General features: G+C 40.5%; 1 protein-coding gene across 3 annotated transcripts in view; it reads right to left on the bottom strand.

Moving 5' to 3' along the window:
• Window positions 1-6,575: 6,575 nt before the first annotated feature.
• Window positions 6,576-18,127, bottom strand: part of gfra4b (GDNF family receptor alpha 4b) — a 54,656-nt gene continuing 43,104 nt past the window's right edge. For all 3 annotated transcript variants that reach the window (XM_061788419.1, XM_061788418.1, XM_061788417.1), the window contains 4 exons: window positions 17,582-17,691; window positions 16,830-16,964; window positions 11,745-11,911; window positions 6,576-10,620 (listed from right to left, as the gene is read on the bottom strand). In XM_061788419.1, the coding sequence (XP_061644403.1) occupies window positions 10,483-10,620; window positions 11,745-11,911; window positions 16,830-16,964; window positions 17,582-17,691 (550 nt within the window). In that variant the 3' untranslated portion in view covers window positions 6,576-10,482. The remainder of the gene's footprint in view (window positions 10,621-11,744; window positions 11,912-16,829; window positions 16,965-17,581; window positions 17,692-18,127) is intronic.

The raw sequence follows: 18,127 nt of genomic DNA, 5'->3' as shown, positions 1-18,127 counted from the left end.
GGTTCCACTCTTGTTTATGAAGCAGATTTGCACAGACAAAAGCAGGCCTGTTGTTGTGACGTGTACATGCTTCACGCACATCCACATCCATATTAATTCCCTCAGAAGTAGGCAGACAAATGCAAGCATGTAAAAACATCTGGAGGTGGAAATCGGAGCTTGAAAGGAAGACCGTTCTGTAAATATTCTCCTTTGCATATATAAAAAAAAAAAGATGGCGAGGAAGAAGAGGATTAGAAAAGCTATGCTTCACAGTGTTGTGCTGAATTTGATCAGGTCTGGACCGTGGCAAACTCTCACACAGAAAACGGGGCTGAAAAAAAAACATATATCTAATTACAGGCTCCTACACAGGCACATAATGGCCACACATGTGAATCATATTACATTTATTTATTCACATTTATCTATTCAACCATTATTTATCCAGGTAAGGTAACTGAGAACAGATTCTCATTTTCAACTTTTAGTGAAGAAAACATCTATGACTGGTGTCGTCCATTTGACTCCATCCATTTGTGCTGTCAAAAATACCTCTACACAACCATTCTTTCTAACTGACCATTTTCTGCCTTGCTAAAAGAAGAAGAAATGAGCCTCCCACATTATAATAATAATAATTGTCATGCAAGACAACGTACCAAGCCACGCTGCAACAAGTACCAGTGAAATGTTTGCTGCTTTAGGTGTAAAGGGAGAAAAAGTTATTGTGCAGCCACCACCATTCCCTGACTTCAAACCTACTGAGAACTGTGGAGCAACCTTGAAGGAGACATATAATGCTTTTTTTTCTTCAAAATGTAAGAGTTTCCAGGTGTCTTTAATAAAGGTTTTCTCAAGTCAAAATACACAAAAGATAAAGGATTATTTATTACTGTACATTTAACATCCATTTCTTGTACTCTAAGGGTACGTTCAGAAAGTGGCTCCAAGCACGCACTCTACACTCCGGAACGTTTGGAAACTTAGAGCGTTGTTGGAGTGTACCGTTTGGTTATTCAGAGCGCCACATTCTGCGAGGGCCGGAGAGCACTCCCGCTTCTCTGACTGAGGAGACAGTGCGGCTAGAGCGTCAGGCAGGACGACATGTTCACAGACAGAACTGCCACATTTACTATGGTGGACGCACTGACGTATACCTGCCAATGGCCAACACGCTTGTTCGTAAATTCAGAGCAGAGAATCTGAGAGCATCAGATTGAATTTCCGAACGTACCCTGATTCATTGGTTCTCAACTGTTGTTACCCATGTACCCGCATTTTCCTATTGTAGCTAAGTCGCGACCCACTATTGTTCAACCATAACCTTTGAAAGCAATTGGAAATCATCATCATAACTAACTTTGGGGCAGTGTGGCGCAGAGGATAAGGACACCTTCTAATCAAAGGGTCGCCAGGTCGTATCACAGGTCATCGTTGTGTTCCCGGGCAAGACACTTAACCCACTTTACCTACAAATGTTGTTGGATATTTGATGGTGGTCGGAGAGGCCGTAGGTGCAGAATGGCAGCCACGCTTCCGTCAGACAGCTGTGCCTAGTAGCTTACCACCACTAGGGTATGACTGTGGTGTGAATGAATAATCCGCGCAATTGTAAAGCGTCTTTCAGTTCCTTTAAGAACACTATATAAATCGAATGCATTATTATTATTTATTAACTAGACATGCATCGGCTCCAGCACTCCCGCGACCCTTGTGAGGATAAGCGGCTCAGAAAATGGATGGATGGATGGAACTAGACATGCTTATGTTCAAAGTGCCTTTCAGAACACTTTATTAAGAAACTGAGGATAAACATACAGTAACAACTGCCTGTACAAAAATGTATATCTTGCACCAATCTCTTCTTTTTAGGAACGTGCAAGATCAAATGTTTGTGTTCTTTTTAAGAAATGAACAATGCAGACTAAAGTGAATGTAACAATTTTAACAGTCCGAATTATTATGCGATAAAATACCATTGGCATTTTTTTAATGTAAGAAGCTGTTTAAATATTGCTTAAAAAATAGCATTTACATACCAAGTAATGACATTTCTGACACATGCCTGTAAAACTGTTATTTTCCAAATAAAAGGGAAGTCCTTATATTTATAAATATTTAAAATGCATCCCGTGTTAAATATTTCACCGCTCTTACGGCACCAACATAACCCAAATTTGTAGGCAAAAAGTCATAACACACTAGTCTATCACCAATCTAAGATAATGCATGCTGTAGTAAAGTCAAATACAGTAATCACAGCAATAATTTGATTGATAAAGAGTTAGAGTTGGAAATCTGCATTTTAATTCAGACGGTTTGTGTTTTTTAAAGAAAGAAAGAAAGAAAGAAAAACAAAGAAAGAAAGAAAGAAACATTTTCGGGGGTAATTTGCGCCAACCTGGCAACACAGTCTGCATTGTTGCACACTTGCCAGTGTGATGTAGCCACCTGCATGAACAACGATGGAAGGAGCTCCAAAGATAATACATTTTGGATTCAAGGATTATGTCGAAGTCTGCAAAAAGAGGATGGCAACCTCCATGTTTTGCAACTCGCGCATTAAAGACACAACAACAACGACGTCGAACTTCATCCGTCACTACAAAACTCACAAAGACAGATAAGCTAATTTAACAGTTTAGTTAGCTGGACGGACGTTAAGTTTCATAGACTGGTTTGGGACGACTAAAAATAGAAATTATGTGATTGTCAATGTTATAGTTCAGCTAAGTAACCGTAACAAGCAGTGAGACTGTTTATGATAATTGTCAGAACCTTTCTTTTTGGTTCATAGGCATTTAAAAAAACTTTCTTTTTTCTCTCTCTCATTCTCTCAGAAAGTAGCACCTAAAATATAACACCAACTGCTGAATGCAGAAGAAGTGAAGAGGCGTTGCTAGCAGTTGTGAAGATAAAAAAAAAAAAAGTGTGGAGACGTTTGCGGGCATGACGAAGGAGTCGGTGCTAGAAGATGCCAGGTTACAGTTTCTGCTGTATTGGATCACTTTGCACAATCACGACGATAAAAAAGTAACTGACAAAAGTGCGTCCCGTTTGCGTTCTTGGACTCCTCCAAGTCTGCCCTTTGTCGCGGATTCTGCTCATTACTTTTATGGACAGAATTTCTAGGCACAGCCATGTTGTTAAAGGGGTCCAGTTTGGTGACCTCAGCATTGCGTCGATGCTTTTTGCAGATTTGTTTCTTTTGGCTTCATCAAGCTGCTATGTTCAACTCTTGCTGAAGCGTTTCCCAGTGGCTCGGATGAAAATCAGCACCTCCAAATCTGAGGCCATGGTCCTCAGTCAGAAAATGTTGAGAGTGCCTTCTCAGGGTATAGGAAAAGATCCTGCCCCAAGTGGAGGAGTTCAAGTATCATGGGGTCTTGTCCACGAGTGGGGGAAGTATGGAGCAGGAGCTCATCAGGGAGCTCCGTATCAAGTCAAGTTTATTTGTATAGCCCTTAAAAGAGTCTCAAAGGGCTTCGCAGGCCCACAGTTGGCAATGATTGATGACATGCCCTAATCTAAACCCTCCAATCATTCGCCCCAGCCCCCTCCCCACGTTGATGATGGGCCATAGGTGTGCAGTTGACAGTTGCTGCACATGGCATGTTCTTCAAACTGCTCTTTTGAAAATAAACCAAAACAAAATCTCGGGCTAGCACAGGCAGTGGCAGAGGGGCGCCATTCGGTCCAGGACAGCCTCTGGCTGTTGTACTATAATTTCTTTCAAGAATTTTCCAAATAGACACGGTGAACGACTGGTTAGCACATCTGCCTCACAGTTCTGTGGACCTGGGTTCAAATCCTGGCCCAGCCTGTGTGGAATTTGCTTGTTCTCCCTGTGCCTGCATGGGTTTTCTCCGGGCACTTCAGTTTCCTCCCACATCCCAAAAACATGCAGTGTTGGTTAATTGAAAACTCTAAATTGCCCGTAGGTGTGAATGTGAGTGTGAATGGTTGTTTGTTTATATGTGCCCTGAGATTGGCTGGCAACCAGTTCAGGGTGTACCCCGCCTCTCGCCTGAAGATAACTGGGATAAGCTCCAAGCACGCCCGCGAGAATAAGCGGAACGGAAGATGAATGAATGAATGACTTTTCCAAATAAATGGGAGATTTGACACCGGCCTATAATTGCAGACTCTCAGAGTCGAAGTTGAGTCTTTTGGGTAAGGGTGAAATAACGGCTGTCTTAAAAGCTGCAGGCACAACACCGGAGGAGAGTGATAAATTTATATTTAATCAAAGGTCCTAAGATTAAAAACAGCTCTTTAACGAGTTTCCCAGAAAGAGGGTCGAGCAAGCATGTTGTCTGTTTTGCCGCACTAATGAGTTTTCTGAGTCTGTCAAGGGATAGCTGGACCCTTACCAGCAATGGTGCTCATATAAGTCTCAGTAATCGAATAATTCAACTGGGCTTCAGGCACGGTTCCTCTTCCTTAATCTCATTCCTAATGAGCTAAAAAAAATGTAGAAATAAAGACTACATGAAATCATCAGCTGAAAAGGAGGAGCTGTAGGAAGTAGGCTGCTTTTGGGTTAGCATTGCTATTGTACCAAATAAGTATTAAGGGTTATTTTTATTAAGACAAATTATTTTGGAAAAATAATTAGTTTTTGCGCAAATGAGAGCTTTTTTTGTAATTCATTGAACTGTCCCCCATGCCTGACGAACTTCGTCGCACGCAATTTGCGCTCAAGCTTCCAACATTCTTGTTTTAGTTTTCTGGTTTCATCTGTGAACCAAGGAGTACATTTCTTAGGACGCGTTTTAAGTCTTAATGGCGTTAAGGTGTCGAGAGCACTACACAGAGCCACAGTAAAATCATTTGTCAGATTATCAATAGGACCCACATAAGAAGGAAATGAGGCAATTGCTGAGGGTAATAACTCAGCGAGTGGAGTCGTAGTTGAAGAACTAATATTATGGCTGCTATAGCTTTGTTTGTGGTCAGAATGATGACAATGGGCCAATATTTTCAATTTTATGACATAATGGTCGGACATTGGTATAGGGAAGCACCATTACATTTGAGATCGCAATGTCCGGGCGAAAACCAAATCCAAAGTCCTGCCGTTATTATGGGTCAGTTCATGTATCAAATTGCATGAATATAAAAGTATCAATTGTCTGAAACGCTGCACTAAGAGTTTCTGACGGGGAATTCATATTAATATTAAAGTCACACATCATTAATATATTGTCTGCGTGGGTCACCAAGTCAGCAATAAATTTTGAGAATTCATCTAAAAAGCCAGAGTAGGTGTGGGGGGCGGGGGGCGGCTAGATAACTGCAAGATATAACAAGAGCCTCGAATGTTTTAAAGTCGATGTTTGGGCTAGTGCTAAGGTTGAAAAAGGATTCGACGATGAGGGCAACTCCCCCTCCCTTTTTAATAGAACGCACAATGTGAACTCACAAGGTTTGGGGGAGATGCCTCATTACATTATAAGAACTCATTTGTTTTTAACCAAGTCTCGCAAAGAGCAATCATATTAAGATTCTGGTGTTTGATAATATCATTGAATAGCAAAGCTTTTCAGGACAGTGATCTAACATTCATGAGACCTATTTTCATTAAAGTGGGCTGATTGGTGCTATTTGTCCCCAGAATAGTCACAGTACTAATATTAATAAGATTGCATCCTGTAGAAACCACGGCGAGAGATTAATACTGCATGAATCTGGTAGTTAGACTGTGTCTGTCGTGGTGAAGAAGGAGCTGAGCCGAGAGGTAAAGCTCTTGATTTACCGGTCAATCTATGTTCCTACCCTCAGCTATGGTCACGAGCTGCAAGTCGTGAACGAAAGACCACAATCCCAGATACAAGCGACCAAAATCAGGGTCCCTGACTTTGGGGATTATTGCAGTCGTTTTGTTGTATTTCTTTTGTGCACAGTGGCAGTTATTTTAATAAGTGGTTGAGTGTGCTATGGACTTTTTCTGTTTTGTTTTGTTTTACTGTAGATTAATTCCAGTCGTTTTATTTATTTATCTTCTCAATGTGCCTGCAAAGACAATCAGGACTGCCGGAAAAATCGTCGGTACCCCCCTACCGACCCTTGAGGACTTGCACGCTGCCAGAACTAAGACAAGAGCATGCAAAATCCTCTTGGACCCTCCACAACCTGGTCACCACCTCTTCCAGCTCCTTCCTTCATGCATTGATCAATGCAGCCTTCCTGTGGAGAGTTGGTATGTTTTTTGCCAGGTGCTCCAGTTTCATCCCACATTCCAAAAAAATGTATGTTAGGTTCATTGGAGACTAAATTGTCCTTACTGTAGGTGTGAATGTGAGTGTAAATAGTAGTTTACGTATAGAGTATGTGCCCTGCGATTGGCTGGCTCAAGCACACCCGTGACCCTAGTGAGGATAAGCGGTATACCAATAAGCAAGGCAATCAATTTCAATTATTTCTTACCCCTCCAATGTTCATTCAACATTGGAAAAAGAAATCACACTCATCGTGCAGAGTGGTGGAGGTGTGATGAAATGGTGCAGGTAAAATTATCTTGTGTTAAATAGCATGAGGCTTCAACACCCTAGAGCAACTTTTGATTGTTCTTATTGATCGGGTTGGAACCAGAGCCTTTGCTGACAAATAGGAATGGCGGTGAAAAGAGGAGTGAGTGTGACTGGAGTGAATTAATACAAGTGGTAGTTTTTAATGCATGGCAAAATTAAACGCCTGTTTAACGTCATCGTGTAAACTTGTAAGCCTGATAAAATAGTACGAACACAACGCCGTGATGGCAGGTGTCCACCGTGACAGCCAGCAGTGCACATCAAGTCTGCCTGTGTCGCACAGTGCCAACATATAACCTACAAAAACACCTGTCATCCATCAGAACTCTTTTCAAAAGTTGAGCTAACGAAACCAACCAGTTTATATATGCGGAAATGAATCTGCAAGCACATACTTCATGTGGGACGACGTGGCTTCTCTAGAAGGCATTTCAATGATCGATTTAAAAAAAAAAAAAAAAAAAATCCTATTAAAACTTTTCGCTCGTTATTGTCTAAAAAAAAAACATCCAGACCTTCAATATAGGCAAATATTACACCACAGAATACATAGTAGTTCAATGAGGGTGAGCCAAAATCTGTCTGAAAATCAAATATTTCATCAGAAAACAAGCCTAAAATTATCACTGAGTCTATTGTGGGGAAATATTTTTCTGCAGAGATCATTTGTAAATCCAGAACTATAGAATAAGTGCCAATGTTCACAGGATTTGATTGGTCCTCTATTGTCAATAATAGTGTTGGAAATGTGCATGGTGGCTTGGAAAAGAGGTTGTTGTTACAGGCGGCAGAGCCGCAATGGAGGACAGGGGAGATGCACCGGCTTTGCCAGGGCTCTTTCAACAAATAAGAGTGAACTTCCCTGCTCTATACGGCACCTTATTATACATGTGAGTGAGCCGGCCAACTAATCTGGGGATTTTGAATGACGTGTCGGACAAACATAGTGTAATATTCAAATCTTTGAGTGAGTTGATTTTTGTCATAAAAAGGCACAAAATTAGTTCTTGCACATAATTTTGGTTTGCTGTTCAGAAGTTTTGTGCCACCTTTGAATGATGATTTCTATGCACGAGAACCCTTTGCACTGAGGAGGGGGGTTGTAACAATAGGTGGTTATTTTGTTTTTTGCTTCAAACCCTTTGTTACTGAAGAGTGGATCTTTTACATGCATTTGAGCATGAAATACATAAAGATAATGTATTGTACATTGATTCAGTAAAAAAAAAAAAAAAAAAAAAAAAACATACTATTCACATATTTTGTCCATATTTAAAATGCCATTTTTGTCATACATCTGGTTAGGAAGTGTGCAGTCCTATTTGTCCCCTCTGTCATTTAAGTTGCCCATCCCTGATGTAGAGTATATAATTTAATACCACCAAGCTAGAGATGTGATCTTTTAATTCTAGCGATACCGGAAAAAAAACATCACCTTGAAAACACCTTCTTACTCCCTCTTCATTATGTCTTTAACAGGTAGTTTTACTTTATTTTAGTATTTTACAGTGCTTTTCTTCTTTTATACTTGCATGACAGTTGAGTATCTCCTTGAAAAACATAGAGGTGACAGTGATTTCACTTTATATTACAACCCCAAATCCAATGAAGTTGGGACGTTGTTTTAAACATAAATAAAAACAGAATACAATGATTTGCAAATCATGTTCAACCTATATTTAATTGAATACACTACAAAGACAAGATATTTAATGTTCAAACTTATCAACTTTATTGTTTTTAGCAAATAATCATTAACTAAGAATTTTATGGCTGCAACACATCCGGGGTCTCCGTTGTCGTATTTTACGCTTCATAATGTGCCACACATTTTCAATGGGAGACAGGTCTGGACTGCAGGCAGGCCAGTCTAGTACCCACACCCTTTTACTACGAAGCCACGCTGTTGTAACGCGTGCAGAATGTGGTTTGGCATTGTCTTGCTGAAATAAGCAGGGGCGTCCATGAAAAAGACGTTGCTTGGATGGCAGCATATGTTTGTCCAAAACCTGTATGTACCTTTCAGCATTAATGGTGCCTTCACAGATGTGTAAGTTACCCATGCCATTGCCACTAACACAGCCCCATACCATCACAGATGCAGGCTTTTGAACTTTGCGTCCATAACTGTCTGGATGGTTCTTTTCCTCTTTGGCCCGGAGGACACGACGTCCACAATCTCCAAAAACAATTTGAAATGTGAACTCATCGGACCACAGAACACGTTTCCACTTTGCATCAGTCGATCTTAGATGAGCTCAGGCCCAGAGAAGCCGGCGCCGTTTCTGGGCGTTGTTGATAAATGGCTTTTGCTTTGCACAGTAGGGTTTCAAGTTGCACTTATGGATGTAGCGCTGAACTGTATTTACTGACATTGGTTTTTCTGAAATGTCCCTGAGCCCATGTGGTGATATCCTTTATACATTGATGTCGGTTTTTGATGCAGTGCCGCCTGAGGGCTCGAAGGTCACGGGCATTCAATGTTGGTTTTCGGCCTTGCCACTTACATGCAGTGATTTCTCCAGATTCTCTGAACCTTTTATTGATATTATGGACCGTAGATGATGAAAACCCGAAAATTCCTTGCAATTGTACGTTGGGGAACATTGTCCTTAAACTGTTCGACTATTTTATCACGCACTTGTTCACAAAGAGGTGAACCCCACCCCATCTTTGCTTTTGAATGAGTGAGCAATTCAGGGAAGCTCCTTTTATACCCAATCACGGCACCCACCTGTTCCCAATTAGCCTGTTCACCTGTGGGATGTTCCAAACTGGTGTTTGATGACCATTCCTCAACTTCCCTCATCTTTTTTGCCACCTGTCCCAGCTTTTTGGAACAAGTTGCAACCAAAAAAAATATAATGATTATTTGCTAAAAACAATAAAGTTGATAAGTTTGAACATTAAATATCTTGTCGTAGTGTATTCAATGAAATATATGTTGAACATGATTTGCAAATCATTGTATTCTGTTTTTATATATGTTTAACACGACGTCCCATCTTTATTGGAATAGGGGTTGTATTTCCAAGGGCAAAATTTGTTTTGATTGTGTTTGTCTTTGTGTGTTCCATTGAATTCAAAGATGCTTTAAAAGGAACATGAAACTTGGGAAATGTTTTTACTTGGAGAAATTAATTCACAGAACAGAAAATAATTAAATAGAACCTTTTCACATCTGTTAAATCTCAGTTTTTGTATTTATGTTGACAAAACTAAATAAGCCAGACCTTCCTTTTTCCCCGCTCTTGCAGTGTCCACTTGCACAATGAAAACTAGAAGGTTATTACACTCACAATTACTTTCTGTATAGCAGCCAGAGGTCTAAGGGTATTGTCTTTGGGGAATTGGCTAATAATTCCCTTTTAATAGCGAGGGCATGTTTTATACTGTAGCTCCAGAGCTAACAAATAAAGTGAGAGTTTGACAAACGGCGATGGAGAGCATGATTGTGGTGTCAAGGTTTGTCTTATGCACTCTCTGCTTGACGCTGCTGCAGGACACTGAAGAATCAGGGCATCTGTCGGCCATGTCGGAGTAAAATGTTGCTCTATTGTCTCTCCAGCTCACCCTCACACCCCCTTTTTTCCCAGTATTGATTAGAAAGAATGGTCCTCTCGCAGTCATTTGAGGAGAGTGCAGTTAAAGGGCTGTGTGCAGCTCTCCAAACACTGACTCACAATAAGAGTTTCTGTTGGTACTGTATCTTCAGCTGAGTAGCATACATATATACCAGTACTGTAGAGACGCTGGATAGCTGAGAGCTTAATCAAGCCATAACTCAATTTTGGCATGTCTCGATCAACGACTCTTTGTTCAACTGTACACATCAGCTTCCTTTAAGGGTCCTACTACCTAGACACAAAATAGAAACGGAATTGCTGTACAAGACAGGACGGAAGCGGGAGTAGTTGTACAGTTTATGAACTGCCTCCATTCAACAGGGAGCGCACCCCTGCAGTCTTTAGTGTCCACTGTCGAGCAAGCAAAACAACAGAAGGCTAATGGCAGCTGGAGGCAGGAGCCTGAGAGGGGGCGTCGCATTTGCGAGGCTGTTGGACGGCAGGGAGGACTGGCCCACTTGGAGTTCATTTCCCATGGCCTGAGGGGGGCAGAAAGACAGATTATAGCTTTAATTACAGTGGAATCTCCAAAGTCAAGCGCCCCCAAAAGTGGTAAAAGTTGGAGTTAAACCAAAATGTTCTGGAAAAATAGCCCTCAAAATTCAGGAGTTTAAAACGCCAGATCAAATGCCAGACGTCAACAAAACGTGTGAGACTTCAGCTCAGGATTGACTTCACAATAGACTTTACACCGATCTGATCGGCTTGATCAGATTGGCCGATAATTTGCATTTTATGCAAATTTTTGATTCGCCATAATTTGCGGAGCCGATCAATGATGTCATTGATCAGATCTGCAAATTCAAATATTATGGCTAGCATGGTTTAGCATGGCTAAACACGGTGCAGAGCCACTCCTATAAATCACTAATCATCGCCTCCATGGCAGCTTTGTCACCAGATTGTCCATAACGCAGACGGCAGCGCGGAACGTCCCCGGAGTAAAGGAAATTGTGTCGCCCACCATGCACCATGTTTTGCCTCAATTAAAGCGTCACTGAGTCACTAATCGTTGCCTCCATGGCTGCTTCATCTCCCGATTAATATCTCCAATGATGCACGGACAATAACTGTCGCTAACGTGAACTTCATTCATCATCCAAGTTGCATTTATCTTGGCTCAGAAGTTATTTATACTATTTAATATCTGTGTGAACTATAGCGTCTGTGGGTAGCCTACCAAATTGCACCAAAACACCATGATACTTTACGGCACTGTGTCGTTACTGTTGCAACACCTGTCAGAATACAGCATACGGCCATAAGACCGCCCATGAGTAGGTATCTTCAAATAAAGTTAAAGCACAAGTTAAACAGCAACAGGGAAACAGAAATGCATAATTGTTTGCTGGCATATGACATTGTGGCGTCTTTCAATTCACTTCAAATTGTTTCCTTTTCACAAAAATCCCACCAGATTTTGCCAAAGCAATACTGTTATTGCTAAATCAGCAAGTTTTTCAGTGAATAATGGAGGATAGGTTAAACGAAAGATTTGAAAATAGGTGAATTTGCAAATGTCAAACCATGATTATCAGAGGGTTCACAAGACCTATAAAATGCTACAACAGAAGTCAGCGACAAAAACCAGGGAACAACGCACCTGTGTGTGTATTTTTGTATCCAGAATGCTCTGCCTGGTTACTGTGCTTTCCGGCAAAGAAGTACTGCTCCTGTTTTCTCTGCTGCGGTGGGCGGGACTTTGGGTATTGGACTGACCCGCCGTTGGCTGCTGGTCAAATCCACTTCCAAATGCCCTGAGCGCATTCTCTGACGCACAAGACACAATAGTACACAAAACATTAATTAAAAAAATTCCACCAAATCATCTTAGGTGTCTGCTAGGCACCTTCAAAAAGAGGAGTTATTTTACATTGTTTGACTTGTACTTCTGTGCGGGTTAGGAACTGAAAACCTTCCCAGTACAGTTAATAAGGGTGTTGTGTTGGCTTAAGAGTAGTTTATTTTTATACTTTTTTTTATGTCAATATTATTAAACAATCTTACTGTTATAACAACAGTTTACTAAATGTCAAGTAAAGCTTGAGTTTAAGTTAAAAACAAATAAAAATCCTATTATAAAATGCAGAGAACCCTCGAGAAAACAGCACTGTGTAGTGACCACCAGTCAAAATCTACTGGAACACTAATAATTGTAAAAGACGCCGTCTCCGAAGTAACTTTAATACCGTGCAAGGCAATTTGTTTAACACTCTAATTGAATTCCCTTTAATTAATCTGAGATTGTTTACATAGGCGTTGTTGTTCTGGTTAGCAAAGTTCAGCAGTTCACTTGGCTCAGAAGTTATTTATACTATTTAAAACCTGTGTGAACGATAGAGTCCGTGGATGGGCTACCTGTTTGTTTTTCCTGATGGGAAAAGGGAGGTGTCTATTTGAGGGAGGCATTTATTTATCTTAAATGGCTGATGCACCTGGCAACTATTTGGGGCACAGTGTATTCAGTAGTTTTTACATAACCAATATTCATGAGGAGTTGGCCTGAGTTTGGACTTTCCTGGCAGAGGATCGACAGAAAAAGCAAAAAACATCAGTATTCTCTCTAAGCCGCCACACTGCACCTGCATCTCCACATCGGCCTCATTAACTCATAGAACCTTCTAACATGGCCAAACAACTCAGAGACTCTCTCTGTATCTTTTCTAGGCAGCAGGCCCGTGAGAGATGCTCTCATCTGCCACGTCGAGCTCGGCGAGCCCTTGCGTTGGCTTGTGAGTGAGTGCAATTCAATGAGTGTGAGTTTCAAATGATTTGGGGGATTGGAAACAGAATTTGTGCGCCGCCAGCACATTGCCTTTCACAGGTTGACAAGTGACAAAAGCTGCAAATCCCGCACCTTATCACTACCTGCTCATTTGTGTTAATACTGTGGCTAAATTGACGACAAAATTACACTTTGACTAATTAAAAAAAATAATAATACAGTCCTTGTCTTGCGCCACCATTACGAGGGGTGGGACTTGTGTTCCTTATGTTAAGTATGTATGATCATTCTTATGCTATTATACTCTTTCATTGTTTCAAGATTCCCCCATGACTTTTCAAAGACCAGCAGGTGCATGTTTCATCGCGGAACCTGTACAAATGTGGTGGAAACACAGACAGTTCTCAGACAGTTTCAAACTCCTTCTTGAACACTGTAACTACTGTCCCATATAGAAAATACACACAGTTGTGGCGTGCACAGTTTCAAAATTCCCACCATTAATAACATTTTCCTTTATTTAACACACACTGGAAAATTAAAAATTTATTTTTGTAGACAATGGTCAAATTTGACCCGGAACAGCCTGACACAAAATTTACAAAGGCTTTGCAAATTTTGTGTCACTTTAGGAAAAGTCTTCACATTTCAGGGTGGACAAATTAATTTGATTGCACTTCAATGTTAAAATGGGTCGAATTTGACCTCCACAGTATCTAAAGGTTGATGAGCCATCAGGCGATTAAACTGGGCCACAGTATCTATTCTTAGGGACGGACACCATTTCAAGAAATATGGTAGTTTTACTTTTTTTTTTTTTTAATTGGGAAACATTAACTGCCAAATGAAAGTTTAGATCTGATTTAGTGACGGTCTGAGAACCTAAGTCCAACCAGTGTGAAGTAGGTGGGTGATAAAACGAGAAATAGTGAGATAAAGATGATTTTTAATTACGTCTAAACCAAAGAAAGGTGGGGGATGTTTGATTAAAATGCACTGGTGTGTGAGCATGCTGGCAAACATCTGTCCACGGCATCCCGTGGGCTCTATCCCGTCACGACGGTGCACGTTTTTCTGCGTCATCCTGTCTGGACACATCAGGGCTCAGGTTATTACTTTAACTCATTCTGATGAGTCATCATTTGTAATTCCAGTAGAGATTTCATCTTCACCACCAGCTGTTGACTGCAACAATACAAACCAAAATTCCGTGTTAGCCTGTTAGAATTTGGCCAATTCCACCAAAAGACTCTTTTCAAGGTGACGTCAGAGCATTTCTGATTAGATTAATTGGGTGTTATTACGTGTGTTTCTCAGGTGCCGGTGGTAAATGATTGGATAATTTGCTTTCATGCTAATATAGTTTAGCTCAACTCTCACAACTGAAAAATCCAACAGTAGCAATTAAATTTAGGCTAAGGTGCTAAACTGGCTGAGTTAGTATACACACCAATCAAGTGTAATGTTTCCTACATTTGCTGTTTTCCTTTAAAGACCTTCCGTTAATCTCCAGACAGGTTAGCACAGGTTAAGAGAAAACTGCAATGAATCTCAAAAAAGGTGTCCAGGTTCATATAAGACTCGTAAATCTCTGAAGAAAGAAAAAAAGTAACACTGCTGTAAATCTGAAGAAAATGTGCAGGTTAAAATGAGACTACCATAAACCCCCCAAAATTTGCACAGGTTAAAAAAGCACCAATTTACACCTCCCAAAAATGTAGTCAGGCTAAAACAAAACTATCACAAGTCCCCAAAAATACACTGGTTAAAATAAATAAATCCGTAAATCCCCTATAATTGGCACACATTAAAATAACACAGTGGAACCTTGATAAAACGGACCCTGATATATTGGATAAAACAGACCAGTCCCAACTGGGCAATGTGTCCAGAAATAGTCTCTATTTGTCACTTAAACTGCCGTTGTCAGAGTCTGTTAGTCCCAGAATTGACCACTGTTTACTGGCACTGTGGCGCAATGCAGGCAGAGAATGGTCACAGATATACAATATGACCGGATCCAATTCCAAAAGAAGTGCCTCCCGTGCGTGTATGGCGACCATGTTGAATGTGGGGCATTGATGTGGCAGCCATGTCATGATTGTTGCATCTATTTTCTATTGTGCGTAGAGCACTGGCAGAGAGAGAGAGAGAGAGAGAGAGAGAGAGAGAGAGAGAGAGAGAGAGAGAGAGAGAGAGAGAGAGAGAGAGAGCAGCATGGCTGCAGTGATAACTCCGAGAAATACAAAACAAGTCTTTGGAGTCTGGAACATGCCATTTTTGGTACAGTAACAGTTTGTTTTTTGTCAAGCTGTTGGCAACGGATTTGGAACTAGTAAGCACACTAATTCCTCACGGCTCATGAAAGAGACTCGCTTATGATGAGCAGTGTTTGGAAAGTTAATATTCTACGCAATCTAGTTCAAAGTTCAGTTTACCGTTCCAAAAATAAACTAGTTCCGTTCATTGTTCATAATTTGAAAATTTGAACAAAGTTCACATTTGAAAAATGAACTAATTCATAATTAGTTATTATTATTAATTATTAAAATACTGGAATTGATTTTCCCCATTGTTGCCAACCATTCAGTCCACACTAGTAGCTAGCTGCAGATGTCACCCTACAATCTCAAAAACATGTTGCTTGAATGTTTTTTTTCATGTTTTTTTTCATGTTTTTTTTTCATGGTTTCTTTAAATGAGGAGTTAAAACAAAAACATGACTTTTGTTCTTAAAGTGCAAACAAAAACACCCAACACAGTATGACAGGAACGATAGTTCTTATATTACAAAACAAAATAAAGTCCATATCTGTCAGTGTGATCATAGTTTTGACGAAAGCATTCTGATACAGATAATTTTCGTAGTAATCAATTTTTACAATTCTGTATTGTATTGCAAAAGAACCACCAAAGAACACATTCAGTCCTATTTACGAAGTGTCCCTGAACGCACCTCGTTTTCTCACACAGCTGCAACGTGCCTGCCATGAATGGCAGCCGTGGCCGCACTGAATCGGTTGCCAAATACAGCGTTTATCCGCTGACATATGAAGGCTCGTATATAGTGTGTTCAGACGGGTTTGTCCTGGAAGTCCCTAACAAAACCTGGCCCTGTTGAATGAAAATGAACTTTGGTTCAAAAACCCTTCTTTGACGCCAGAATGAGCGCGTTCTCAATTCCGTTCATCAGACAGAAATGAACTGAGTTCAGTACACGTTCACACAAACTATGAACTAGTTCATGAACTTTCATTCATTGAACTCGTTCAGGTACAACGCTGATGATGAGGACTGTACGTCAACAATGTCACCATGACCAAGAACACCGGCCTAAGTTGGAATAAAATGTGAATCTTTCAAACATTTTCAACATTTTTTAAAATATTTATCATAACTTTGTACTGTACTGGGCGTTTTAGGCCATGAATTAAACCCACAAAACAATATTTTGGTACTGTACAGTACATGCATGGTGTACATGGCTGTATGGGTGCACATGCCTAAAAAAAACAAAAAAGGCCATCAATGTAATGTACAAGCATCTATATCAGACTATTAATAGGACTATTTGACTATTAGTCCCTATTAGTCCATTCTATTGAGGTTCCGTTGTACTTAAATCTCCCCAAAATTGCTTAGACTAAAATAAAACTACTGGTGAATCCCCCAAATGTTGCACAGGTTAAAATAAGTCCACAAGAAGTTAACACAAGACTACCTTTAATCTCCAAAAGTTTAGTTTAAAATGAAACTGACATAATTCCCACTAAAGTTGCACAAATTAAAGAAAGACTACAGTTCATCTCCCAAAAGGTTGTCAGGTTAAAGGACGATTACCGTAAATTTCCTAAAATATGTAGAAAATAATGAAACAACACAGGGCTTCATTTCTTTTTTTCTAACTCAAAACCTGTACTGGTTTCCCCAACAACACTGAGTTGTATACAAATTTCCACTCACGCAGACAGATGTTGTCAGTAAAGTAGCCCAGCAAGTCTTCACATTCTTGTTTCTGGTTGCCGCTGGCCAAGCAGGTGCACCATGGTGCCACACTGGACGTGGCGTTGTCGACGTAGTTGGCCGTGATTGTGCTTCCTGCAGAGAAACGGCACCTGGTGTCAGCTTGCTTTACATATTCATACGCCTGTGCACGGTTGTGCTTTTACTTTTGGAAACTCTCCAAAACACCCACCTCGTCAAAAAGGGTTGACTATTTAGTGTTGTACTCCAACTTTTTCAGTTTCAGGTCACAACAGTCTAAAGCCTTTATATTTTTCTTGTTCATCAACACAGTGGAGGTGGAATTTTGAGTGCTTTAATAAATACAAGCCAAGTGTGTGTTTGTGCAAGTGCATGAAGTTATTCTTGCTCCTCTCTGCGATGTGCGGGAACTGATGGCTATTCCTTTCCTTTACGAGGTGTTACAAAAAACAAAAATGCATGTTTAATTTAATAAGCGCACCTGTCATGTTGTTGTCTGGAACTTGTTTGTGTCATGTGAAACATTTTTTAGACTTATTTATTTCAGTTGCTCACTCGTTATCCACAGAAATAGCTCTCGCCTCCTCGTAGCTGCACAATTCTCTTTGTTGCCCTCTCACACAAGATATGTCGCCTTTACCGTTGTGTTTATACAGCCTTTGCATCTTTGTCCCATCCCTCCATCTGTTCCTTCTACTCTACAGTAAATTACTTCTCAAATATGCACTTACCTATGAGTCCTGTGTAGGCGAGGAGGCAGGCACCGTAGTTTCTTTGCTTGCAACCACTGGTAGACACTTCAGAGGGTTCGCAGTCATATTGAAATTGTGCCAGACGAGACCTACAGAAGAAGGAAAGGTTCTGCTGAGCAAGAACATGATGGATTCTTGTATTCTGTTATGTTTTTTTTAGTTCCTACCACTTGGGGATTTAACTTGACTCACCCAGATTAAAATTATATTGGCGAGCATGGTGAAGGCAGAGCAAGTTGAACTTAAAAAAAAAAAAAAGATTGAAAGACAGATATTTCACCACCAAACTCCTAGACCAAGTATCATTAGTACAACCCGCTGAGTGTAATGGAGCTGTGGAAAAATAATGACCATGACCAGAGATTGCAATGAGCGATAACTCTGATCCATCTGGCTCTTTATCCGTGTTTAATATTTAATGTGCTATTCCAAGAGGCTCTCAGGGGTGTTCTAAGCAATGATGGAGGGTGGGTACAGCTTGGGGGTAAAACAATGGTTCATTTGGTTGACTGAATGGCTGTTTAT

Source organism: Phyllopteryx taeniolatus, chromosome 10 (genome assembly GCF_024500385.1).
Source record: "Phyllopteryx taeniolatus isolate TA_2022b chromosome 10, UOR_Ptae_1.2, whole genome shotgun sequence".
Lineage (NCBI taxonomy): Eukaryota > Metazoa > Chordata > Actinopteri > Syngnathiformes > Syngnathidae > Phyllopteryx > Phyllopteryx taeniolatus.
Note: the sequence above shows the minus strand (reverse complement) of the source record. Positions and strands in the feature narration are given on the sequence as shown.